The sequence below is a fragment of the Malaya genurostris genome, chromosome 3, assembly GCF_030247185.1.
Source record: "Malaya genurostris strain Urasoe2022 chromosome 3, Malgen_1.1, whole genome shotgun sequence".
Lineage (NCBI taxonomy): Eukaryota > Metazoa > Arthropoda > Insecta > Diptera > Culicidae > Malaya > Malaya genurostris.
The window spans coordinates 204,160,230-204,187,056 of record NC_080572.1 but is presented as its reverse complement, the minus strand read 5'-3'; the positions used below and the strand labels follow the sequence as shown (position 1 = coordinate 204,187,056).

General features: G+C 39.4%; 1 protein-coding gene across 1 annotated transcript in view; it reads right to left on the bottom strand.

The window, feature by feature from the left end:
- Positions 1-26,827, bottom strand: part of LOC131434178 (uncharacterized) — a 56,364-nt gene that overhangs the window by 6,224 nt on the left and 23,313 nt on the right. Inside the window, exon 6 of the mRNA XM_058600833.1 lies at positions 9,045-9,671. Within this exon, the coding sequence (XP_058456816.1) occupies positions 9,045-9,671 (627 nt within the window). The remainder of the gene's footprint in view (positions 1-9,044; positions 9,672-26,827) is intronic.

Sequence of the window (26,827 nt, the reverse complement as noted above, 5' to 3'; positions counted from 1 at the left end):
GCAAAATTCCAATTCCCAGCGGTTGATGCACCCAATATATAAATTAACTAATCATATAAATTGACTAAAGTTATCAGTGCATAACTTCAGTTTAACCGTTTGAAGGCATCATCTTTCAATACTCATTTTAGGTAAATTTAATAATTTCGTTAATTTACTCGCCTCTTCGGGCACTTTTGCTGATTAAAAACGTTTTTCTACATCAATCATTTCCGATCGAATCAGAAGTATTTTTATAGAATTTAGATCTTTACTGATCTCAACTTGACATGACCATGATCATAATCACTTAGAGATCAGATCAGTTCTGATAATTTATTCCTTGGTTAAGATCACTTGAAATCAGCAGTGATCGGTGGTTTTCCCAGCCCTGATGATATTAGATGTCAATATAAAATACTGTTTATATTTTAACAACGATATTTATTTCATGAATCTCAACATACCGAACTTATTTCAAATAGATCATGACATTGCCGTTTCAACCTTCCGAGCGAACGGACGTGCTTTGTGTTTACTGCGAAAAAAACCAGTGCCGTGTGTGATAACGTGACCGGACGATCAAAACTAGATTATATCGCTATTGTGTAATAGACAATAGTGCTTTTTTTTCTGTGAGAGGTTTTTTGTACATTATACACTGAAGCAGTGCATTGTTGTGAGCGGACGATCGAAACAGTACCGTTAGCCGGTGATTGTTTGATCGATCAAGGCCAGATTTCAGTGGCCATTGTGATTATACTGTGCGGATTATAAGTGAGTGTGCTTTTTCCTCTCGGAGGTTTTTTGCACACCCTCGAAGCGGCGATACGCCGATCGACGAGGGCTTGGCCTTGGTGGCCCCCGTTGGATTAAAAGTTAAGTACTATTATTTTGTATATTCTTTTTTCTTCTTCATTCGACCGTTCATTACCCCCCCGAATCATTTATTTCTGCGCGGAGGTAGCTCCGCGACATGTTAAATTTGAATCCCGACCCCTCCGTTATCGATGATCAGATGGAGACTTCTGTTGGCAGCAATAAGTCTCGCATAAAGAGTTATCCCGATGGGCTTGCACTCTCGGCCGGGCCTTACTCGGTTTATTTCCGGACCAAGGCTAAAGAAAAAAAATTGAATGTTTTGAAAATATCGCGGGATCTGTCCTCGCGATACAATACTATAAAAAGTATTGATAAAATACGCCCAGATAAGCTCAGGGTTCTGCTCACCAGCTCAAAGCAGGCTAATGAGCTCGTTCAAAATGATCATTTTACGCGGGAGTACCGCGTCTACGTGCCAGCTCGCGAAGTAGAAATCGACGGTGTGGTCACCGATTCGAGTTTGACTTGCGAGGACGTTCTTAAGTACGGAGAGGGCTGTTTTAAGGACCCCTCACTTAAGAACGTCAAGATACTGGACTGCAAGCGATTGCATTCAGTATCGATCGCCGGGGATGGAACAAAGTCTTATCCCCAATCTGACTCTTATCGTGTGACCTTCGCCGGCTCTGCTTTGCCCAACTACATCCTCTTGGACCGGGTTCGTCTGCCTGTTCGTCTTTTTGTACCTCGAGTAATGAATTGTACCAATTGCAAACAATTGGGGCATACAGCTTCTCATTGCTGCAATAAGCCCCGGTGTGCTAACTGTGGGGAGGCTCATGCGGATGGCTCTTGCGGTAAGGATGCTGAAAAGTGTCTCTACTGCAAGGAGGGTCCGCATGATTTAATGGCATGTCCTGCGTATAAGCTGCGAGGAGATCGGATGAAGCGTTCCCTGAAGGCACACTCCAAGCGTTCCTTTGCCGAGATGCTTAAGAGTGCCACCCCTCCTAAACTGACAACGAACCCATATGCCTGCTTGTCAACTGACGAGAGCGATTCTGACGACCCTTTGGAAGGTCCATCATCGGCGGTCCCTCATAGCTGTAGGAAAAGAATGAATAAATCCTCTCATAAGCTACCTAGTAAGGGTTCGAAGGTGTCTTCTGAAGGGCTTCGAAAAGTTACAGCTAACGGGAATCGGGACAAACCACCGAAGCAAAAGGCTCCTGGTCTCGGAAAACTCAGTTCCGAGATGGAATTCCCACCACTTCCCGGGACAACAAAATCCCCAAACGTCCCTGAAAATCTACCAGAGAAACAACTAGGTGCTGGACTTATCAAGTTCTCTGATGTTGTGGACTGGATTTTTACAACTTTTAATATTTCTGACCCTCTTAAAAGCATTTTAATTGCTTTCATGCCAACAGTAAAAACATATTTAAAGCAGTTGACTGCAAATTGGCCCCTTCTCTCAGCGATTGTATCCTTCGATGGCTAAATCATCCATCGAGGTCACGGATCTAATCACTGTTTTACAGTGGAATTGCAGAAGTATCATTCCAAAAATAGATTCTTTTAAATTTTTAGTAAATAATCTGAAATGTGACGCATTTGCATTGTGCGAAACTTGGCTAACTTCTGAAATATCCTTAAACTTCCACGATTTTAACATTATTCGCCTGGATCGAGATGATCCCTACGGAGGAGTACTTTTGGGGATCAAAAAGTGCTATTCTTTTTATCGAATTAACCTCCCCTCGATATCAGGTATTGAAGTTGTCGCATGTCATGTTACAATCAAAGGCAAGGATCTTTGCATTTCTTCAATCTATATTCCCCCAAGAGCCTCGGTTGGGCATCGGTGGCTCAGTGATATCATTGAGCTCCTTCCCGCACCGACGTTGGTTTTAGGGGACTTTAACTCACACGGTACGGGATGGGGCTGTCTTCACGACGATAACAGATCAGCTATGATCCATGATATCTGCGACAACTTCAATATGACAATCTTGAATACGGGAGAAATGACACGGATTCCTGCACCACCAGCAAGACCAAGTGCGCTGGATTTATCACTTTGCTCGACATCGCTACGGTTGGATTGCACGTGGGAGGTAATTCCTGATCCCCACGGTAGCGATCATCTACCGATCGTAATATCAATCACCAGCGGCTCAAAACCATCGAAGACAATCAATGTTTCGTATGACCTCACACGAAATATTGATTGGAATAGCTATGCGACCGCGATATCTGAGAAACTTGAAAGAACTCAACAACTTCCTCCGGAGAAAGAGTACACGTTTTTGGCTGGCTTGATTCTCGACACCGCGACTCAAGCTCAGACGAAACGTGTACCCGGCGCGAAAACTAACATCCGTCCTCCCAACCCGTGGTGGGACAAAGAGTGCACAAATTTAAACGCGGAGAGAGCCTCCGCGTATAAAATATTCAGAAAAAATGGAACACCTGATAATTACCGGAATTACGCGGCGTTAGACGTTAAAATTAAGAACTTGATTAGAGCTAAGAAACGCGGTTACTGGCGTCGGTTCGTAGACGGCCTAACAAAAGAAACATCTATGAGCACTCTTTGGAACACAGCCCGACGAATGCGCAATCATAACACAACGAATGAAAGCGAGGAATATTCTAACCGCTGGATATTCGATTTCGCTAAAAAAGTATGTCCTGACTCTGTTCCGGAACAGAAGATCACCCGCGCCGTGACACCAAATACAAACGAAACACCGTTTTCGATGGTAGAGCTCTCACTTGCGCTCTTGTCATGTAACAATAAAGCCCCGGGATTAGACAGAATAAAATTCAACTTGTTGAAAAATCTGCCTGACCCCGCCAAAAGACGCTTGCTGAGTTTATTCAATAAGTTCCTTGAGGACAACATTGTTCCACATGACTGGAGACAAGTGAAAGTGATATCCATTCAAAAACCAGGAAAACCAGCCTCCGATCACAATTCGTATCGGCCGATTGCTATGCTTTCCTGTATCCGGAAATTGTTCGAAAAAATGATTCTGTTTCGTCTAGACAATTGGGTCGAGACTAATGGCTTACTTTCAGATACACAATTTGGTTTCCGCAGGGGCAAAGGAACGAACGATTGTCTTGCGTTGCTCTCAACAGAAATTCAAATGGCATTTGCTCGTAAGGAACAAATGGCGTCAGTTTTCCTAGACATTAAGGGGGCTTTTGACTCAGTTTCTATAAATATCCTATCTGAGAAGCTGCATCAGCATGGTCTTTCGCCAGTTTTGAACAACTTTTTACATAATCTATTGTCTGAGAAACACATGTATTTCGCGCATGGTGATTTGTCGACAATACGATTCAGTTACATGGGTCTTCCTCAGGGCTCATGCTTAAGCCCCCTTTTATACAATTTTTACGTAAACGACATCGATAAATGTATCAACACATCTTGCACGCTGAGACAACTTGCCGACGACAGCGTTGTGTCCATTATAGGACCCAAAGCTGGCGATCTGCAAGGGCCGTTACAAGATACTCTTGCCAACTTATCCACATGGGCTCTTCAAATGGGTATCGAGTTCTCTACAGAGAAAACTGAGCTGGTTGTATTTTCAAGGAAGCGAGAACCAGCACAACTACAGCTTCAACTAGGGGGTGGAAACATAGCTCAGGTCTTCACATTCAAATATCTCGGGGTCTGGTTCGACTCCAAAGGCACCTGGGGATGTCACATTAGGTATCTGAAACAAAAATGCCAGCAGAGAATCAATTTTCTTCGTACAATAACCGGAACTTGGTGGGGTGCCCACCCAGGAGACCTGATCAGGTTGTACCAAACAACGATATTGTCCGTTATGGAATATGGATGCTTCTGCTTCCGATCCGCCGCGAACACCCATTTCATTAAGCTGGAAAGAATTCAGTATCGTTGTTTACGCCTTGGGTTGCATGCAATCAACTCATACGATGAGTCTTGAAGTGTTGGCAGGCGTCTTACCGTTGAAAAACCGGTTCTGGGATCTCTCATATCGTTTGCTCATTCGATGCGACATTTTGAATCCTCTGGTGATTGAAAACTTCGAAAGGTTAGTTGAGCTTAATTCTCAAACCCGTTTTATGTCCTTGTATTTTGATTACATGGCTCAGAATATTAATCCTTCTTCGTTTGCTTCCAACCGTGCTCATTTCTTGGATACTTCTGATTCTACTGTGTTTTTCGACACATCCATGAGAGAAGAGATTCGTGGAATTCCGGAACACGTACGCCCTCGAGTGGCCCCTAATATATTTTATAATAAATTTAGAACAGTCAACTGTGAAAAGGTGTTTTACACTGATGGATCAAACATCGACAGGTCCACAGGCTTCGGCATCTTCAATCAAAACATCACCGCTTCTTACAAACTCAGTGATCCGGCTTCAGTTTACGTCGCAGAATTAGCTGCTATTCAGTACACCCTCGAGATCATTGAAACATTGCCCAAAGACCATTACTTCATTGTCACGGACAGTCTAAGCTCAATAGAAGCTCTCCGGGCAATGAAGCCAGGAAAGTATCCCCCATATTTCCTGGGGAAAATACGGAAACACTTGCGAACTTTATCTGAACGGTCTTATTCAATATCGTTAGTCTGGGTCCCTTCGCATTGTTCCATTCCGGGCAATGAAAAGGCAGACTCATTGGCTAAGGTGGGCGCATTACAAGGTGACATTTATGAAAGACCAATCTGCTTCAATGAATTTTTCAGTATTTCTCGTCAGAAAACTCTCGAAAGTTGGCAAACTTCATGGACGAATGACGAACTGGGACGATGGCTACACTCCATTATCCCTAAGGTATCGACGAAACCTTGGTTCAAGGGGATGAACGTGAGTCGTGATTTCATTCGCGTTATGTCACGACTCATGTCAAATCACTATACATTCAACGCACATCTCCGGCGTATCGGGATCGTGGAGAACGGGCTCTGCACCTGTGGCGACGGTTATCAGGACATCGAGCATGTCGTGTGGTCGTGCGTAGAGTATCGCGACGCCAGATCGGAGCTATTGGAATCCCTCAGGGCCCGAGGTAGACCGACTGAGGTTCCGGTTCGGGATGTGTTGGCGAGTCGGGATAGTTCATATATGCTTCTGATATACCAGTTCCTCAAACACATTAATATACAAGTGTAATCTGTTACATCTTGCTTAGAAAGTTCCTCCTATTTATCGACGTTATTTCAACTGTGGCTAAGAATTATTTTCACCTGCAGGTTCGACACTAACTTCCGCCGATTATCCCGATTCCTCATCTGTCCACCATCTTCATCGGAACTAACAAGATCTTCTTGCTGTCACTAACCTTTTCGCTTCCCCCCTCCCCGTCTCTTCTCCATCTCGATGTCAACTAATTAGATCTCTGTCGTTCTTAGTCATTTCGTTCCCATATCCCCATTTTACTTCGTTTTCCGCAATATTTACTTCTCTATATTTTTCGTTCTCTTATGTAACATCACCATCATCGCCCACGGAAGGCCGCTCTAGTCATGCGGGCCACCCGCCGGGTGTTCGTAGCCTGGGGGTGTTTCCCGCGGACCCACACGGACCGAGGGATGCGGCCAACGTCATCTGGAAGACTCATGACATATTCCATCCACCGGCCGGTGCCGACCGCCAGCTGAAGGTTGGATCAGCCAAAGTCGACCACTGCGACCCCAATACAACATTATCCAATCATACTATCCTAGTTTTAAGTTAGTCGTTAATAAAATTTGAAAAAGTCCTTGGCACCTTAGAGCTAAAGCAGTGTGCCTTAAAAATAATTATATTATTGAATAAAAAAAAAAAAAAAAAAATAGATCATGACGTGTATCAGTAAGTATATTTTGTTTATTTTTGCAAATCAATAACATTGTTCGAGTTGATTCAACTATTTGCAATGTCTAATACAAAGAAAACCGATTTATTTTTCAACTAACAAAATTTTGTTTCAATAACAACTCCAGTTATTTCAACTAAAATATTTGTTGAAATTGAAAGGTATGTGTCCTCACTAATTGACAGCATTTTTTTTTCAAACAATTAAATTAGTTGTTTCAACCATCGTTTCTGCTAATCGAAAAACAAAAATGACAGTTTAGTTAAAACAACAATCGATTAGGTGTACCAAATTTTAACCAATCGAATTCAGAAAATCAACTAATATTCTGGTTGAAATGGGATCGCGGATCTGGTTGAAATGGGATACTTTGACCGGTTTGCTTGCACTCTGACAGCTCAATCATGGGCCTCACCCAGCAGTGACGTAGCTGCCGGGATGTCGGACTTACTAAAGTTCTGCCGGGCTGAAAACTCCCGAAGATCCAAATACAGGGTAGTGTCTACCACCTGTCATTTAGAGCGATAATGCAAATAACGTAAAAATCCTTCTGAATTTGGTTAGAAAACTGTTCCAATTTATAAGTTATACAAGTTTCTGGACAAACGAAACGATTTCAGCAATGCTGTTTCCCAGCTCCCGGTTCCGGAAGTACCATAAGTAGTAGTCGAAAACTCAAAAACGGTACACTCTTCATTTTCTCAGAAACAGCTAAGTCGATTTTCACAAACTTAGACTCCAATAAAATGGTCAACGTATATACAAATAGCTTACTTATGACCTTTGTTCCGATCTCACTTCCGGTTTCGAAACGACAGGGTGAGATGTGTTTGAAATTTTAAACCTTCATTTAGAGCGAAAATGCAAAAAACGAAGAATTCCTATTAACTCGGGTTAAAACTGTTTAAAATTGAAATGGTTATGCTAATATATATGCCTAAACAAACTTTTTTGGTCCTAAGGAAAGTTTTTTGGAGAATCCCTTAGTAACAATAGGATTAACACAGATTTTTATCGGAGTGATAGGAGCATTTTTGTAGTGCCATGATGCGTAAAATCACTGTCGTATTGTCCTGTTCCATCGACGCATAAGAAGAAATGATGTGTAGCCAACTAATTTATTAATAGCCACGATGACGTTCTTCCACAGTTTGAAATTTGAAAAGGCACACCAAACTAAATTAAGATGAAGTCACATCAAACGCTGAAAATAATGCATATGGGATTTCAACAAGTAGTATGTTTGAATTCATTGTTACAGTTTTAAAAAACTACGATCAAGTCCTGTTCGAATCTAAACAAGTACATTCTTTGTTTTCCCAAACTGAACAGATTTTACTTCCAATGCAGATCATTGTTTACAGACTCCGTTTCTAGAGCCCAACTGATGTACGGGATAACAGCAGGAATCGTTTCATCACAAATTTCCGCTATATACGCCCTAAGGCAATTACGGTCTGTGCGAAGATTTGAGAAAAAATCTTTCTCTGCACTACCTGCATCTATGCTTCGACGAGAGGAAGATCCGGATAACGATGCGATAGCAACCCGGAAGCGACTGGATCCGAACAAACCGACGAAGATATAAACTTGAAACTGATCAAGTTTCTATCACCGCACCGAAAGCCCTGGCAGCAATTGTGCATCGTTCTACGTTCAATAAATTCTTTTTCCTCCAATTCGATTTCCATTTGTTTGCTAATGCTTTGCCATATTTTGTTTCTGCCGTGCGTCAGCAAATTTACCAGTTGCAGTGGCAGCCTGCTACGGAGAACTTTCGCCGAAGCAAAGGATCGCTCCGGGAGCGGAAGCGGAAATCTACTTTCGAAGCGTTCGCCGTATTCTGCTGTTTGGACCTGTTTTGCCCGGTTTGCCACAACCGGAGAACGGAAGAAAGTGGTGCAACTGATTGCGAGAGAAACTTCTTCCAAACAATTTTCGACAATTGAGTTGAACGAAAGTTTAAATAGTTTTGCGGAATTGGTATCACTTCAGAGTTCAGGGCGGGTAATTTGGCGTGTTAGTGCCTTGGGATGGTTTGCGAGACGACTCTGTCCAGATTACTGTCATTCAGCGATGGCAACTATATCCAGCTGGCAGGAGGGTGAACGACATTCGATTATGAATTGTTTGGGAATTCTCGTGACCAGTTCAAGAATTTGTCGAACATAACTCTATTTCAATTAGTGTGGTAAACAACGACTTATTACGCTGGTTGTCCTTGACTAACATATTTCTCAAAAGTATTTCTCTAAACCTTTATCGTAGCGAAAAACCGCCAGCTTTGAAGTATATCAACTCATTAAAACTTCATAACATGAATCCGCCACGCCAACACATCCGAACACGAAATACCTATGTAGTACCAAAGACCCGCTTCCATACATACCTTGTTGACAAACACCACCGAGGAACAGCAAAATACTTTTCGATAGTTTTTCCGCATTATAATTGCTGCTCGCGGAATCGTTTACGCGTGCATCCTGTGCTCCACCGGCGGCAACGTTTCCAGCTCTGGCAAGATGTGCCGTTGGTTGCATCGTTTTTGAATTTCCAGCAACAGCGGCAGCATCAACATTATTTTCCGCCTTTGCAGTAACTACTTCCAGATTGCTGTTTTTGCTGTTATTCGAAGTGGCAAGCCCGCCCAAAGGATCCCGTCGCTGATGATGCTGCTGCTGCTGCTGCTGTTGCCGCTGTAGATGGCGATGATGTACATTCAAAAGATGCCTCCGGCACGGTGTCCTTCGCCATTGATGGTGGTGCCCCGGTTGCCGATGACAGTGCTGTGGATCGTCGTTGTCATTTTTATATGTGTCATTAAAAAGTACACTTTCCTTTGTGCCGTGTTGGCACGAGTGTTGCCCGGGACCCATCACCAGTTTTTCAATTCTCGGGCTGCAATGAAAACTATCTTCGTAATAACTTTCGTCGCCTTCGATTATCAAAGTGCCGAGCGGAGGACGCGATGCACTATTGTTCGGCTGTATCGAGCTTTTTGCGCCCCGTACAAAACCTGAAGGAGAGAAAAAAAGTGAGGTATATTGAAATGAAAACTTATTTTCACTTAGTCTACGCTTAGGTTCTGGTAATGTTGGTAATTCAAAATTCAATTCAAACTATTAAACTTTTTCTATATTATAATCTCACAAATTTGCCTTTTTATTCATGACAGTAGTTCTGTAAGCCGTTCTAAATCGGCATGACTACTACTGTACTACTACTATCTTGGTCACGTCTCGAATCGAAAGGTTCGAATTGCCATTGAAGCAATCACTCACCTTCCGTGCGTTCACGGGGTTGAAATTTCTTTCAGCTGCCAGCTCGTCGTTGGGTTTCTTCAAAAGATTTTACCACACCGGATACGGTCAAATTGTCGATTCCCAACTGGTTCACGATCAACCTTTGGGACTGGTCTGGTTTTTCTACAGCCACGCTCGTATTTTTCTTGGCGGAGCACTTATTATTTAGTAGCACTCTTGATGACTACGTGACGAAATTTCGCACATGTAAACATTACACTCTAATGTCGTTTTCGCTTGATGCCAGACTTAACCCAGTTTTTACTCTAACTGCTGTCAAACCGTTTATTTGAAGCTAGTTTCAAACCTACACGGGCAAAATTCCGCTTCAAGAAATGAGCAAAACGATTAATGATGTGCGAAAAATAGTATATTTTCATGTTATGATAATACACCATGATTAAATGTTCTCGGATCATGATCCATATAAACTGATTTCGTTGAAATTTAGCGTAACGCATTTGACGTTGTTGGGTATAACTTCAGGTGTGTTTCTGCTGCGATGGTAATCTTTGCCACATAAATTCAAGCGTTATGTTTTTAAAATATGAAGATTTCAAATATGAATTAAATGGAATGGTGTGAAAGTGTGTGGCGTATTATTTCCACGATTTCAACTGAAGTATCAAATAATGTACATTTGAATAACAAAACAGTGAAAAGCACAACGAATTTCTTTTAATCTGAAGCATCAACAATTTAAATATGTTTTTGAAAAACCACGACACCTAAAATAACGTGTTTACTTGCGTTCATTGCTCCAGTTTTGATTTTGTGTTTAAGAATTTAAACAATTAAACGAATTGCATTGAAAAACATGTGTGAATCAAACCTCTTAGAAAGAAATTTTATGTCGAATACTTGCAAACACCGCGGATTGATTTTCCCTTTCATTCGCAAAATCGTCTCATTTAAAATATTTAGATAAATCAATACAGCTTGTGTTGTTAAATTCATGAAACAAATTAATCAAACTGGTTGAAAAAAAAAAATCTAATTTTCGTTAGATGGTGCTCCTAATTTACAGTCGAATTTATTTTTCGGTTTACGCAAGCTCTCGGAATATTATTTTAACAACAACAGTCACATCGAATATGTAAAAATACATTCAGATGTATTCATACAAAATGTAACACTTATAATGTCAATATTCGGTTAATTATATTTATGTTGTCAATTCTCTGTCAACCGGTGGGTAAATCAGCACAATTATATGAATGAATATGCCTCAGGATCAAGTAAAAATTTTCAGTACTTCTTGCTTTTCAATGTCTGCGCTTTGCATTACCATTAATCTATTAAGAGGCGGGTAGGGTCTAACACTTTTGAAGAATCATTAATTACTTTCTTCATATTTTCTTATAGTAAAACATTTGAAGAATTTTAAGTGAAATTTTCAAGCCTATTGGAACGAAACTCTGGAAGTTATGAGCCTTTATCTATGACTATCTCATTCTACAAAGAAGCATGAGCTCGATGCACAGGCCCAAGATTTCTACTTCGATTGACTTCAAAACTTGACAAAAAAATTTCTAGAATGTTTCGTTATAATAAATTATAAGAGAAAAAATATGATTTTTTGAAAATGTTAGACCCGACGGGAGTAATTAATCGTTTCCATTGATTTTATAGACGAAAACCTTCACACGCGTTTTCCTCGAAAGCAGATTTTGAAAGTCCGTGTCCATCGTCATTCAAAACTGCTGCACTAATTTTTTTTTCAAATTTTGCACACACTTTCTACATATAAAATACCAGACCCCAACGTTATCCTTTTCGTTGTTTTTTACTTTGGGGAGGTTTTACAGCTACAAAAAGGGGGATTTTTTCGTTAAATGTTTCGTAGTTTTCACTTCGAACAACCACCAAAAATAAAAAAAAATATTAAAAAATCAAACAGAAACGTTGGGGTCTAGAAAAACTTCTACTCTAATACAATTACAAGTAATTTTTGACGCTCATATATGTCGATCTCAGAAGACGTAAAGTTACACGATTTTTTCTAGATGTGTAGTTTTACACATGCAATGAAAAGCTATAAGAAAGTGTACATTTCGCCTTTCTATACGTAACAGAATTACTTAAAACCGACTTTCTAAAGAAGCCTCGGAGACCCGTAGTGTTATATACCATTCGACTCAGCTCGACGAAATATGTGCACACTTAAAATAAACCCTGTGATTTTACATCTTATTAGATGCACATAAATGGAGCGTCGCAGTTCACGCAAATTTACGTGGAAGAACATTTAATATTGTGTCTAAAACTCCCTAACATGAAATTCATTGAAATAAAAAAAAAAGTATACTGATAGCAACAGCCGCGACTTGAACCTAGAGAATCATCGGATCGCAAGTACGTCTGTTATTCGACTGAGCCACAGAAGCATGCATCTGCTTGGCTGGTAAAAGGTGCATTTAAATTCATACAGTCGCACCTGCTAGCAGAACGCAAGTTACAGTCGAAACCAGTAAAATTCAAGCTCATCTAACATTAAGTCATTCCAAATGAAATTTTCCGTCATTTGACAAATTAAGTCTTTAAGAATTACATCGTATGAGGGATTAAGTCACTTGTAAAATTCACTGTTTGAAGTCTCTCTACTGCTCGCTTGTACGTTCAACGCTCGAATACTGTTCGGCGGTATGGAACCCGCTTTACCATAATGGGAATATCAGAATCGAATCAATACAGCGCAGATTTGTTCGTTTCGCTCTTCGCCAGTTACCATGGAATAATCCTCATCAGTTGCCGAGTTATGAAAGCCGCGGACTGCTTATCGGACTCGATACACTGAAGGTGCGACGTGATCTGTCCCGTGCATTGCTAATCGCCGATGTTTTGTTGAACAATGTCGATTGTTCAGCACTTCTTTGTCAAATAAACATAAATGTTCGCGCACGAGCTCTTCGCAACAACAACCTCCTCAGAATGCCTTTACGCCGCACTAATTATGGAATCAATGGCGCCATCATTGGATTGCAACGTTCTTTCAATGCTGTTTCGACGGGTTTCGATTTCCATGTCCCGCGCAGTCGAATTAAAACTAGTTTTTTAAATATACTTAGAAATAATCATTAGGACCATATTTTGTCTGTTGATTATGTATATTAGTAAATAAATAACTGAAAGGAAAAGAAATTTTTTTGGAGTGTGTGTGCACATTTCAAAGGTGTCTCGGAGATGGCATGGCAAAACCGATTTCCATTAGCTTAGGTTCGTTTGAAAGCTACTCCCGATCATCAAGCCCTAACAAGTTTATAACAAAAACCTGTTTTCCTAACGAAGGTTGATATTATTCTGGTCTCGTTAGTATTGTATCAAAATTTTTATTAGTACACAGTTCGAAAAAATCTTGTGATTTTACATCTTATAAGATGCACATAACAGGAGCGTCGTATTTCACATAAATTTATATTCAAGAACATGTAAAACTGTGTGATTTGAAAACTACATGGCTTGAACTCGACTGAAATAAAAAACAAAAAATCGATAGCAACAGCAGGACTTGAACCGAGAAATATTAGATCACACAGCACATCGATTAATCGACTGAAGCACATATGTGATTGTTGAATGAATGATACATATAAATTCATACAACGGTAGTTGGTAACCGAGTGAAAATTACATTCTAAATTTGTGAAATTTCGTACGAGTGGAATAATGCGTCATTTGAAAAACTAGGTAGTTATGAATTATATCGTTTGAAGGTTTATGTCACATGTAAAATTCATAATTTTTTTTGTGCATTTATTAAAATTTTCTAACAAGTATTGAAAAGAGAAATAGTTTAGATATGATGGCGCTCACCACACGATTATGATAAGGCTCATCTGAACCCTACGTTGTGTTTAAATTGTACGGAAATAATAAGCTTGCGACAGCTTTCCAACTTAAGCCTGGGACGGCTTTCGTGCAGATTGGGACACTGCGGAACACTTCGAATACATCAAGCCATGGCAAGGCTTTCGCACGGATGGGGACACCGCGGAACACTTCGGATGTGATGTAATAAACTGGTACGCGTTTATTCTTGTTTAACTGACTAATATATTTTAACGAACTAGGACAATACTTAGACGGCATCGAATTACGAACTACGACAATCACGACGAATATAACGTAAACTTAATGTACTATCGAAGTACCGTAGTACTGTAGTACCGTAATACCACAGTACCGTAATACCGTAATAGAACAGTATCGCAATACCGTAATAGAACAGTATCGTATCTGATCTGATCTGCACTGCCCTTATATAGTCTGCGTACATTATTATATGAACAAAGTTTGTTTCTACCGGAAAGCATATTACGTAGAATATGCCGGAAAGCCTATATCGCAGACGAATGTAATCGCAAACTATCTCAACTACTAATAAAACTGATCGAATAATAACGTTGATCGATTTCTACTTAATGTACAGTGAAGTTCACTTAACTTGTCTTTTGACATATGCAATTGTGCATCAATAAGATACAATATCTTGATCGGGCTATTATACCCTTGATCAAGTTAGAAGATACAAAAAACACTTTTTTCTCCAATTCACTAAATTTTCTCAGCGATGACTAACCCGATTTTCACAAGCTTAGACTCGTTTGAACACTACTATAAGGCCATTGATCAAGTTCGAAGGCTGTCACTTCCGTTTCCGGGGATATAATGGTATAAGTGACGTAGCCGAGATAATGCACTTTTCCGCCAATCTTTTTTTTTTTTTGAGATGGCTGAACCGATTTTAATAATCTTAAACTCGTTTGAGACCTATAATTGAGTTATTGATCAAGTTCGAAGATTGAATAGCTGTCACTTCGGGATCCAGACGGTATAAGCGACGTAACCGACAAAACACATTTCTTCCATGCCGCTCATTTTTGTAATTTGGAATTATCAACGTAAAAAAGGTTTTCCTTGTGTATATGTATTGTTAGATATGTATAATATATTGGATAGTTATGGAACGAAAATTATGAGTATTTACAGGAAAAGGATGTTCTAAGCAGCATCAATTTCCAAGATGGCGGGTTTGATGAGTAGATGTCGGAAAATGATGTTTGAGGTGGTAATGAATTACAAGATGGCGACTTCCGGTTTATTGATATTTCTTAAAAACCCTTACAATATGAGTATATGATGGCAACCGCGTAGAAACTCTTTACACCGACTTTAGTAAAGCTTTCGACCGTACTGACACACCATTACTTCTATACAAACTACAAAAATATGGCATAGAACATAGCCTTCTGGAGTGGCTTGAATCATACTTAACGAATCGTGTACAAGTAGTTCGCTTCCAAAATATAAACTCTGAGCCAATTAATGTAACTTCTGGTGTACCTCAGGGCTCTCACCTAGGGCCTCTTCTTTTCATTTTAAATATAAACGACATTTCCTTCATACTCAAAAAGTGCTTATATATGCCCGGGTTGGTGGTTCAATGCACAGGGCGCTGGTCTTACAAGCCAGTTGTCGTATGTTCGAGCCCCGACCTGGAAGGATTCTTAGTGTCAGTAGGATCCATAGTACTAGCCATGAAATGATTCTGTACACTAAGAATCGGCTGCGAAGTCTGTTGAAACAGAAAGGCCAAATTTCACAAAAGGAATGTAATGCCAGGACTTTGCTTTGCTTATATATGCAGACGACATGAAACTCTTCATGGAAATTAAAAATATCAACGACGCTGTAATATTTCAGAACGAAATCAATCTATTCCACATTTGGTGCTGCAAAAGTCTACTTCAACTCAATGTAAAAAAATGCAACTCAAAAACCTCGAACCGAAACACAAAGTACGTCCGATAATCGACTGAGCCACAGAAGCACACACCTGCTTACTTGGTAAATAATGCATATAAATGTATACAGTCGTACTTGCTAACCGACTGCAAATTACAGTTAAAACAAGTAATATTATAATGTTTTTGGCCTTTCTCATATATATAAAGGATAAATAATCACTGTAAAAACCGACTTTTGAACCGAGGGCCAAGTGTCATATACCATTCAGTTCGTCAGTAACACAAATTCACCGATTTTCACGAACTTAGGTTCATATGAAAGGTTTTACAACCCTATTGACACTATGAATTCTTCTAGGGTTCGAATATACGACAACTGGCTTGTAAGACCAGTGCCCAATGCATTGAGCCACCAACCCGGAAGTTTTATATACATGGCGACAATAACAGTCCTTAGAACCAGCCATACACAGATAAAAATATTTTGTGATTTTTCATCTATTTTCATGCACATATTTGAAGCAGGCAATTGAATGGAAATTTACATTACAAAACGAAGCGGTTTGTAAATGTACAGTCTTGTTTAATGAAAAACTAAATAAATTTTAATGTAATTTTACATCAATCATGGTTTTAAATCAGATTTTCGTTTCAACTGATGTCTATTTCATAGTACTATCGGTTTACATGTCGTGTAAGTTTCATCTTTTCTTTCTGTGTATAGCGAATTTGTTAGTTGATGTCAACAAAATTTATTTCCTACATATCTGTTCCCAGTTGTCGGTTCCCTAGGTACCGGAAATATTGGTCAAAATTTCTAATATGGAACCCACTTCATTTATTCAGAGATTTCGTAGCCGATTTTCTTACACTTAGTCTCAAACAAAAGGTCTAACAGTTTCATAGATTGCTGTGGAATTTCATTCAGATCCGACATCCGGTTCCGTAATTGCAGGGTGAAATGTGTTTAAAATATCATACCTAATAGGTAGGGCGATGATTCAAATTGTTTTTCTAAACTCCACTCAAAACTGTTTCCAATATTAGTGTATATTAGTTGACCACCAAACGAACCGATTTTCGTTACATCGGTTTCCAGATCCCGGTTTCGCAAACACCAAAAATAGTGGTCAAAAACATATGGTCCAACAAGCTGCTATTGATGTTTATCCTTATTGGACATTCGGTGCAAGAACGACAACGATGTTGAATACGGAAAAATTCTTCTAAAATCGACTCAAACAGTTTTGTAACTCGTTTCAGTTGCCTAATATAGATTAAAAATTCCTAAAAGGAACCTGATTCATTCTTGTTTCTATTCAAGATTTAATTCGCACCACTAAATGGATTAATAAAGGGTCCTATCCTAGATCGGCAAGAAACATAGTTCAATCGAATATGTTTCCTTAATTTAACTGAAACTAAAAACGAATTCTAATACCTGCGATTCAGAGTATAAGGCAATAGAATCGCAAGCAAGTTGTCGCATATTAGAGTCTCGACCTGGAAAAATTCTTAGTGTCAGTAGAATCGATTCACTAGACTTGCCCTGCACGCTGATAAATCGACTGCAAATTCGGTTCAAACAGAAGTTCGGTCAAGTTTCGTATCGGAACGTCATACCTCGACTTTGAAGTTATAGAAGCTCTCACTAAATTACTGAATCAAGCCACGTGAAGTCATTTTCTATGCTACTTTACTTCTTCCACCATGCAGCTCAGACATAGCTTATATATTGCCAATGAAATTGTGCTACGTCTCGAGTCGTGTTTTGATCAACTATCACTAGCACTTCCGTTTGCTATGCTCACACTCGATGATGTTGTCATTAATGTCGAAAAGTTTAGATTTATTTTCCTCCGATCCAACGCTCTGGAAAGTGTTTGCGCTGCTCGTTCAAAGGAATTTGTGAAATAGGTACTATTGAACGCTTTTGACACGTAGATGTTTACTTCCGAGTGGATGCCATCATGCGATAGATCTGTTTGATCTGTTTCCTCTGGTCTCTTGAAAGAAATACATCTGATAAACAGCTGGGTTGCTTCTCAGTGCTGAATCAATGTTTTTTTTTTAGTTTATATGCTTTTAATATACTGCTAGTTGTTGATAAGTTGGGGTGCTTCGCGTAAAAAAAAACGTCGCTTAAAAGATATATCCAAATACTGAACTGGGAATTGAGCTTAATTTTTTTGGCGCTTTGCAGCACACATTTGTTAACTATCCGAACTGATTTGGACATTACTACCTGTTTTTGTGTCTAAAATAAGCTCAATAACAAACGACAGGTGGGTAATGTCACAGACGTTACTGGATGGCGTGAATAAAACTGACATGCTTTCCTACATTTCGGAAAATTTCTCTTTGGTTTGAGTGATTTTTTCTTATTATTCTATTTACTATAAAAAATGTCAACAAACATTATAGATATACATTTATATCGAATCTCACCACAAATTGTTTTTTTTTTGATACTGTAAGTAAACTGATGGCGACAACTGACGTATAACATGTAAAAAAATCGAATGAATCCAAATATTTTCAATTTATAACGCAAAATATTTGTGTTTTTGTATTTGTTAAATTATTGCACAATGCATAAGTCATAAGTTAAAAATAAGACAATACACAAAAAATATCTTAGAATCTGCTCGGTTTTGGTTGCTTAAATTTGGAAACTTAAAATTCATAGAACATTAAAAAAAAATGTAATAAGATTCATAATAACTAATCGGATTCTTTAACTCATAAAGTTGTAGTTTAGACGGTTAAGTTCTATCAGTTTTAGTACAAGGTCAATTTTGAAACAAAACGCCATATAGTAACGTAAGTCGTATTCACGACAAAAAACGATAAAATGTGACTTATTTTTTGAATAACAAGAGTAAAACATTTTCACACTACCAGGTGAGTTGATAGGGTTGTCATTTGCACAGGCCTCTCCCGGCAGTATCGGACTTAGAGGTAGCTGCCGGACTGCCGGACTCATACAAAATTTGCCAGGTCGCAGAGTCCGGGAACTCCTGAAGTTTCATATGATTCAATTCATTATGACGTGAAGTAATCATTAGCTAAGCTTAACTGTTAATTAACACTCAACGAAAGACATATTGTAAATTGCACTTGCAATTTTGGTACCACTCTAGATTTTACATAAAAAATAAATCATTTATGGGTACATTACGCAGCATTTTTTTAGATTTAAAAAAATGTGAACGGGTATAACATCAGACTTTAAAAATATAAATCATTCGGAAAACCATGCGTCTCCATCAAATTGTCATCATCCGATGGAGACGCATGGTATTTAGTTCTAAAATCATATATCACATGCCCATAGAACTAAATACCATGCGTTTCCATCTACAACTTGAGCTCAGGGCTTGAGTATTGACATAATCAATAATGATAAAAGAATTTTATTCCTTATGTTATATACACACGCCCGTACACCTGGGTCGATTTACCAAGCAATGATATAGGGAATCCATCAATGAACATGTGTGCCAGTGGACGGTTGTATTCGTATCTAACTTCAACATCTTGCGGGATAGTCTGGAGGTTTCGAGGTTAGCTTTTAGCAGTCCTAAGAAATACTACAAACCAGATAGAAACCAAGTCGAAGTACCTGCAGCAAGTCCCGAAGACCCAAAAAGAACGTATTAATTCGCATCGTCAATTTTCTACACAAACAACATGTTCTTTTAAACTTAATATTTTCAGTGTTTTGCTATTTCCTGAAGAGGACCCCTTTATTAAGCAGTTTCGAAAAATCGTATTGTTTTATTGCATCAATCGAAATATGTATCAACTAAGAATGATTGAGAAACTGAGCTATGTATAAAAATTGAATTTCAAACGCTTTCGCAAATATAGTTAATCGAATTTACTTCTTTCTTAATCGCTGAACTCAAGTTATATATTGAAACGCATGGTATTTAATTTTAAAGCATGTGATATATGATTTTAGAACTAAATACCATGCGTCTCCATCGTATGATGACGATTTGATGGAGACGCATGGTTTTCCGAATGATTTATTTTTTTAAAGTCTTATGTTATACCCGTTCACATTTTTTTAAAATCTGAAAAAATGCAGCGTAATGTACTCATAAATGATTTATTTTGTCGTGAATACGACTTACTTTACTATGGGGCGCCTTTTCAAAATTTACCCTCTGAGAGAGTGATAAGTTTTTGATCGTGAATATCTCCTGTTATATCTAATGAATCAACATAATTCTTGCTACATGCCATCGGAAATATGATCACAATTTTATGATAAAACTTTCAGTTGTGTGACATATTCTCAAATAGTTCAAAATTAAACTTTTCTGAAATGTTTGGTATAAACGAGTATCAAAGAAGATAATTCATAAGGCGCGTTCGCCTTTCTCGTATTTTGAAAACTCATAGCTCAGCGATCTGTAGAAGGATCTAACTACCCACAGAATCGAAAATTTTCCACTTTAAAGTGTATTACAACAATATTGAAGTTTTTCAATAGTACACTATTGAAAAACCTGTTTGATTTAACCCATGACAGCACCAGCCAATCAGAACGCGAGATGTCTGCATCTATACAAGAGCATCCATATAAAAAATGAATGGTTCATTTTTCCTACCATTTGCTTAGCAACTCTTCCCGAAACAAGACACACGAGAGCAACATCGAGGACCTGTCGTCTCACTGTTTCCCGATATGAATGCAGGAGACACGTCAGCACAATGACACCGAAAATCGGTAGAAAGGTAGCCAGAAAGTCCAGTAAGGCCCATTGTCGAAACAAGACACACACGAGAACCATCTTAGATCACAATATTTCCTACCAAAAGATTCATCAAGATGGGAGTTAAAATAATTTGCACCGTCACTAACACATTCAATTACGAACGGTAATGCGAAGTTGGAAGTAATGGTGTGGAACACATCTTTATACTAGTATACAAATATGCCGTGCAAAACAGAGTATACAGATCAATATGTATTTTTGTCGTTACTTTAGTATGCGGCCGAAAACAAAAATTGTCAGAACAAATGTTTCCACTTGATTTGCGCATTCTACTTTCCAGGCGTATCAGAACTGGCTAAACTTAAAGCAATCCTAAATATTTCTTTATCACAGTGATGTGGTCGTCCTGAAAAGGACGGGGTTTTCAACGGATGTCGTTACGGATGGCCAGCTGCAGATGGTGAGGGATGATTTTTGTTTTCTTGTTGTCACGGGCAGCGTTACCGGCCAATTCCAACACTTCGGCAACCAAGTACTCCATCACTGCCGCCAGATAGACCGATGAACCACCATCGACACGCTCGCCGTAGTTCCCCTTCCGAGGCAAACGATGGATTCTGCCGCCAACTGGGAACTTCAGACCAGTACGGTTTGAGCGGGACTTTGCCTTGCCCTTAACTGTTCCTCCTGTGTGCGTGTTTCTGCGTAAAAATTCCACAAGATGCTGTTAACAGTTCGACAGTCAATTCAGTATTACTGGCTGCCGCTCATTTTTTTTGCATAGATATCTGTTTATTAATCTTATTTTTGTGTATTACATCAACATTTTACAGTACAAGTGTTTTGACCCTTTGGCCTTTCATCTTTGTTGTTCATACGATTCGTTATTAATAATAGGTGTTTTAGTTACTCTTGTTTTACATACTAATGTTTACTCATAATATTTATTTTAATTATTTATAAAATATCTACCTACTTATAACTATCCCTAACCTAATACGTACAAATTTTGAATTATTTGTATTTCAGAGATTGAGCACCTCTTTTCAAATTTCGTGCAGTATTGTTCGAATTTTTGTTCTAGTATATCCAGTGAGGCCATCTCATGTACTTCACTAGTCCTTGTCCAAGGGGGTAGATTTAGAATCATCTTTAAGATCTTACTTTGAATGCGTAGAAGCCTAAGTTTGTGTGTTCGTGCACAACCCCGCCAAACAGGGACTGCGTATTCAATTGCGGGGTAGATGATTTGTTTATAGACAGACATCTGATTCTTCAGATTAGATGTTCTACAAATCAGCGGATACAGAGACCTAATGAGTATGCTGCATTTTTGAACGATTTTGTCAACATGTGACCTGAATATCAGATGTCTGTCAAAGGTGAGTCCTAGATAGATAACTTCATCGGACCATTGAATGACCTCATCACCGAATCGTATTCTGCATTCGTCTGATGGAACAAGTTTTGGAGATCTTGAATGAGGAAACAAGATGACCTGAGTTTTTGCTGCATTGATCACAATTTTCCAGCTTGTAAAATATTCCGTTAAAGCATCCAGACCTGTCTGTAGTTTATTCTTCAGAGCATTAATGACACGACCTTTGTAAAGAATGGCAGTATCATCAGCAAATTGTGACAGAACACCACCACCCGGAAGAGGTGGGATGTCTGATGTAAAAATGATGTATAGAATGGGACCTAGGATACTTCCCTGGGGTACACCAGCAGCAATAGTGAATCTTTTTGAAAGTGCATTATTCAGAGAAACCTGGAAGGCTCTATCTGCAAGATAATTTTTGATAATTTTAATAAGATACATGGGAAAATTATACCGATGCAGTTTGAACACCAGGCCATCGTGTCACACATTATCGAATGCCTTTTCAATATCCAATATTGCCATGGCAGTCGTTTTGGACACTGATTTGTTTTGCTGGATGACATTGTTAACCCTTGTGAGTTGGTGGATGGTGGATCTTCCTTTCCGGAACCCAAACTGTTCTTCCAGAAATATATCCAGTTCATCTGCGAAAGTAAGAATTCGCCTTTGTATTGACTTTTCAAACAGCTTGGATAGGGCAGAGAGTAAGCTGATGGGCCGATAGCTCTTGGAAAAGGAAGGATCTTTCCCCGGTTTCAAAACTGGGATAACTTTAGCTAACTTCCACTTTGAAGGGAAGTAACCAAGCTCCCAGCACCTGTTAAAAATTTTAGTTAAGAAGACAAATGAGCTAATACTCAAATGTTTCAGCTCAATGTTGAATGTGTTGTCGAAACCGGGGGCCTTCATATTTTTGGATTTTTTCACAAAAGCCATCAGCTCATTCGCAGTGACTCTACTTTCCTCAGGAACCAAGCTGTCTGATTGGTCAACCTCAGCTACGCTATCAGCAACGGCTCTTTCATATGGACTAACAATGTTAAGTCCTAAATTGTGAGAACACACAAACTGCTGGCCTAGCGCATTTGCCTTCTCTACTGGTGTGATTAAAAGTATTCATTCAGCTGCGTCCTGGGGTGACATCAGAGGAGGAATAGGCTTCGGTTTTTTCTTAAGCACCTTCGTTAAGGACCAGAAGGGCTTTGAATGTGGGAGAATTTCTCGAAGCTTTTGCTGGAAGTTCCTGTTGCGAAGCTCAGATATCCGTTCCTGGATTATCCTAGTTAAGTTGTTATAAGTAGTCTTCCTATCTAGGATGCCAGTTCGTTGATACTGCCTCCGGTAGATATTCCGAAGTCGGATGAGTTTCTTGGTGATACTGTCGATTTGAAGAGAGGATCTCGGCATATGTTGTACTGAACCGTCCTATCACGAGCGACTGTGATTGAATGCTGGAAGGAAGATAGGGCCGCATCGATTTCCATCGGAATCAAGTGGCAAATCGATATTAATAAGTTGGTCGGCGATTTGTTGAAATTGGACCCAATCGGTGCGATAATAGTTCCTCCGAGGTTGAATAGGCACTGTTTCTGGTGAAGATCCCAACGTCAATATTACTGGAAAGTGGTCAGAAGAGAGCTCGTTGAAGACAACCGGATAGCTGTCTATGGCGATGTTGCTGATGAATATATCCAAAATGGAATCAACTCCCGATCTGGAAAGTCGCGTTGGTTGATCCGGAGCGAGTATGTTGTATTGTCCAGCTTCGTAATCTTCGGCAAGTACGAATCCGTTTCGATTCTGTCTTCTGTTTCCCCACAGCTCATGCCGTGCGTTCAGGTCCCCAGCAATGATGAATTTGTTCTGTCGTCGAGTGAGCATAGCCAGATCTCGCTTCAATGATGCACACGTACCATCTCGAAGATTGGTTTGTTTGGGGCAGTACGCTGCAATGATGATGATGGGTCCCATCGTCGTTGTAATCTCAATTCCGATGGCTTCTATGAGTTGCAATTTAAAGGCTGACAGAAGCCTGTGCTGAATGGATCGTTTCACGGCAATGGCAACTCCCCCTCCTCTGGTAGTTGTCCTGTCGAGCCTGTGAATCCTGTAATTGGAAATAAAAATAGAAATTTCAGGTTTAAGATGAGTTTCAGTTAAAATAGCAATATCGGCATTCTTCTCTTGAAGAAAGTCGGACAATTCAGCAGTTTTGCTCCTGAGTGAGCAAGCATTCCAATTTACTATAACCAACTCATTATATTGCATATTCGATGATGAATTTGCCTAAGGCGTTGATTTGATCTAACCGCGTTCTGCAGTTCCGAAGTTTTGTTGTCATTGTTTCAAAAATGACGATCAGTTGTTCAGCAGAGAATAAATCGCCAGAGTCATCCTTTGCTTGTGGTTGATTATTGCCTCATCCAGAAGGGATTCTTGAGGAAGATTCTTTTTGAGATCCAGCGGCTGAAGTCTTTGGATTGCTGCGAGGAAGTGGCGGCAAATTCGGAATATCCCTCTTCGGTGGGAGCCGTGGGAAATTAATTTCATCCTTCTGTGGAACATTCTTGCGCGTTGATTGTTTACGGGACGCCTGTTGTCGAATTTTTGTGAACTCAGCACGTTTGGGACACGAATTGCTAGTAGATGGATGGTCGCCATCACAGTTCACACATTTTACAGCGATGTCATCTAGTAGGCAATCGTTGGTATTGTGTGGTTCGGCACATTTCCCGCACCGACTTTTCATGTGGCAATTCCTCGCTCCATGGCCGTAGTTCAAACAGTTCGTGCACTGTGTGACATCCCGATATACCGGTTTATACTTTTGCCATTCGATGATTATGTGAAATAACGATTTAATCGTTTTCAGTTGACTCATTGTGATGGATCCCTTCTCCAGATGAACCAAGTAGAGTTGATCTCGATACTTTTTGTCCGCGTTATGTCGCTTCATTTCAAACACCATCAAAGCTTTAGTTCAGCCTCCGACAGTGCCTGCTTTAGTTCGGCTTCCATCATGTCGGGTAGTCCTCGAAGTACAACCTTCATAGGTTTGTTGGCGGCAATATCGTGTGTGAAGTATTCCGCTTTTGTCTGCTTCAGATAACATTCCACTCCTTTGTAGTGGTTCAAAGCCGGAACAGTTATTTTGTAGCCTTCAGTACATAAACGGATTGTTGCCTGTAGTCCTTTGCTGATCAGTGTGTTGAAATCCGAGCGTAGAGTTGGTGGGAAGCCCTTCAGGTAGAAAGGCGGCATTTTTTCCTTCTTCTGCAGTTCCTCTTCGACATCAACTGGCAGATCAGCATATTGGTTTTTACTCAGCAAACGGTCGTTTACCTGTACATCACTTGGCTTCAGACGCTTAGCATCCTTTGGATCCTTCTCGGATCTATGGCGCGTTTTACCCATAGCTTGGGTAGGTAGAAAACTGCGAATAAAAGATAAAACAAAATCGAAATTAGTCGCAGTAGGTTATTCGTCTATCCACATCGAGTGTTAGATGACGAATGGCTAGCTGCCGCTCTGCTAACTCTCTCTTTTATATCGTTTCACTGTTTCCCGTTCTGCGAAGGGGAGGTCCGTACACCGCTACCACTAGCAGGTATAAAACGAAATGTGATGTGCGAAATAGCGTCATTTAAGTTAAAGCAGCTACTCTGTACGTACGAGACACCGTCAGCACGATGGCACCGAAAAGATGGCAGATTTGTACCGTCACTAACACATTCAAGTACGAACGGCAATGCGAAAGCGAATGTTGAACACATCTTTATACTAGTATAGGGTCGTGTGAAAATATGCCATTCGAAACAGGGTTGCCATATATACAGGTTAATATGTATTATTATTATTATTACTATCATTATTATTATTAGAATCACTCTTGCATACCGAAGATCGTCGATACATTTCAGACCAGGCCATTGCAATTGTCTCGTACTGAAATTTCGAGAAGAATCAGATATCTTCGAACTTCATAGCTTCATAAAAATAAACTACAAATTTGTCGTACCTAGTCTCCTATATTAGCAAATTAAAAAGGAATTGTTTCAAGTTTGGAATATATAGTTGTAGAATAGTAGCTGTTTAATGTAACTAATCTGTACTTTAATGTAGGTGTATCGCTTCAAATTCTATTACTGAAAAAGAGGAAAGCTTGCACAATTCATACAATCAATCAACTAACTGATATTCGGAAAAGTGATGGGAGCGTGTCAGTTTTTTCGTATTCACGACATCCAGTTATGTCTCTGACATTACTCACCCGCCTTTTTGATGTAGAATCTATAGTAGTACCAAAATTGTAAGTGCGATTAAAAAAAATTCGAAAACTTTTAACATTTTGTTCACATTAAATACATTTAGAAAAATTCTGAAAAAAAATCAGAAAGATTTCCCATAATTTTATATGCAAACTCGGCTACACCCTTTTTATATTAAGCCAACCCAAAGTTTTGAAAAATTACGTATTTTGGATGAGAAATCAAATGTGGTTCGAAATTCCCCACTTTCATCTATTTTTTTTTCGAATTATAGGAAATGTACACGCAAATCTCTTTTCACGCGTTTTTCATATGATGTTTTGAACGATTTTTTTTAAATGTTCGGATTTTGAATGCAAATTTTCAAAGTTCTAAAGTTTTTAATGCGAATTTTCAAAGTTACGTGGATTTATTTTATGCGAATTTCAAAACCAATGCTGTTTTTTGTTCTTCTTACAAAAGCACGGAAGGTCAAGATCTTGTGCTATTTAAAAAAATAGGTCAAATAGGTCATATAGAAAGGCTATACAATCACTGCAAAACCCGACTTTTGAACCGAGACCCAGAGGGCCGAATATCATATACCAATCGACTCAGCTCGACGAGCTGGGCAAATGTCTGTGTGTGTATGTGTGTGAAAAATATTGATACTCACTTTTCTCGGAGATGGCTTAACCGAACTTAAATCAAATGAAAGATCTCATGGTCCCATACAAAGTTCCTGAATTTCATTTGGATCCG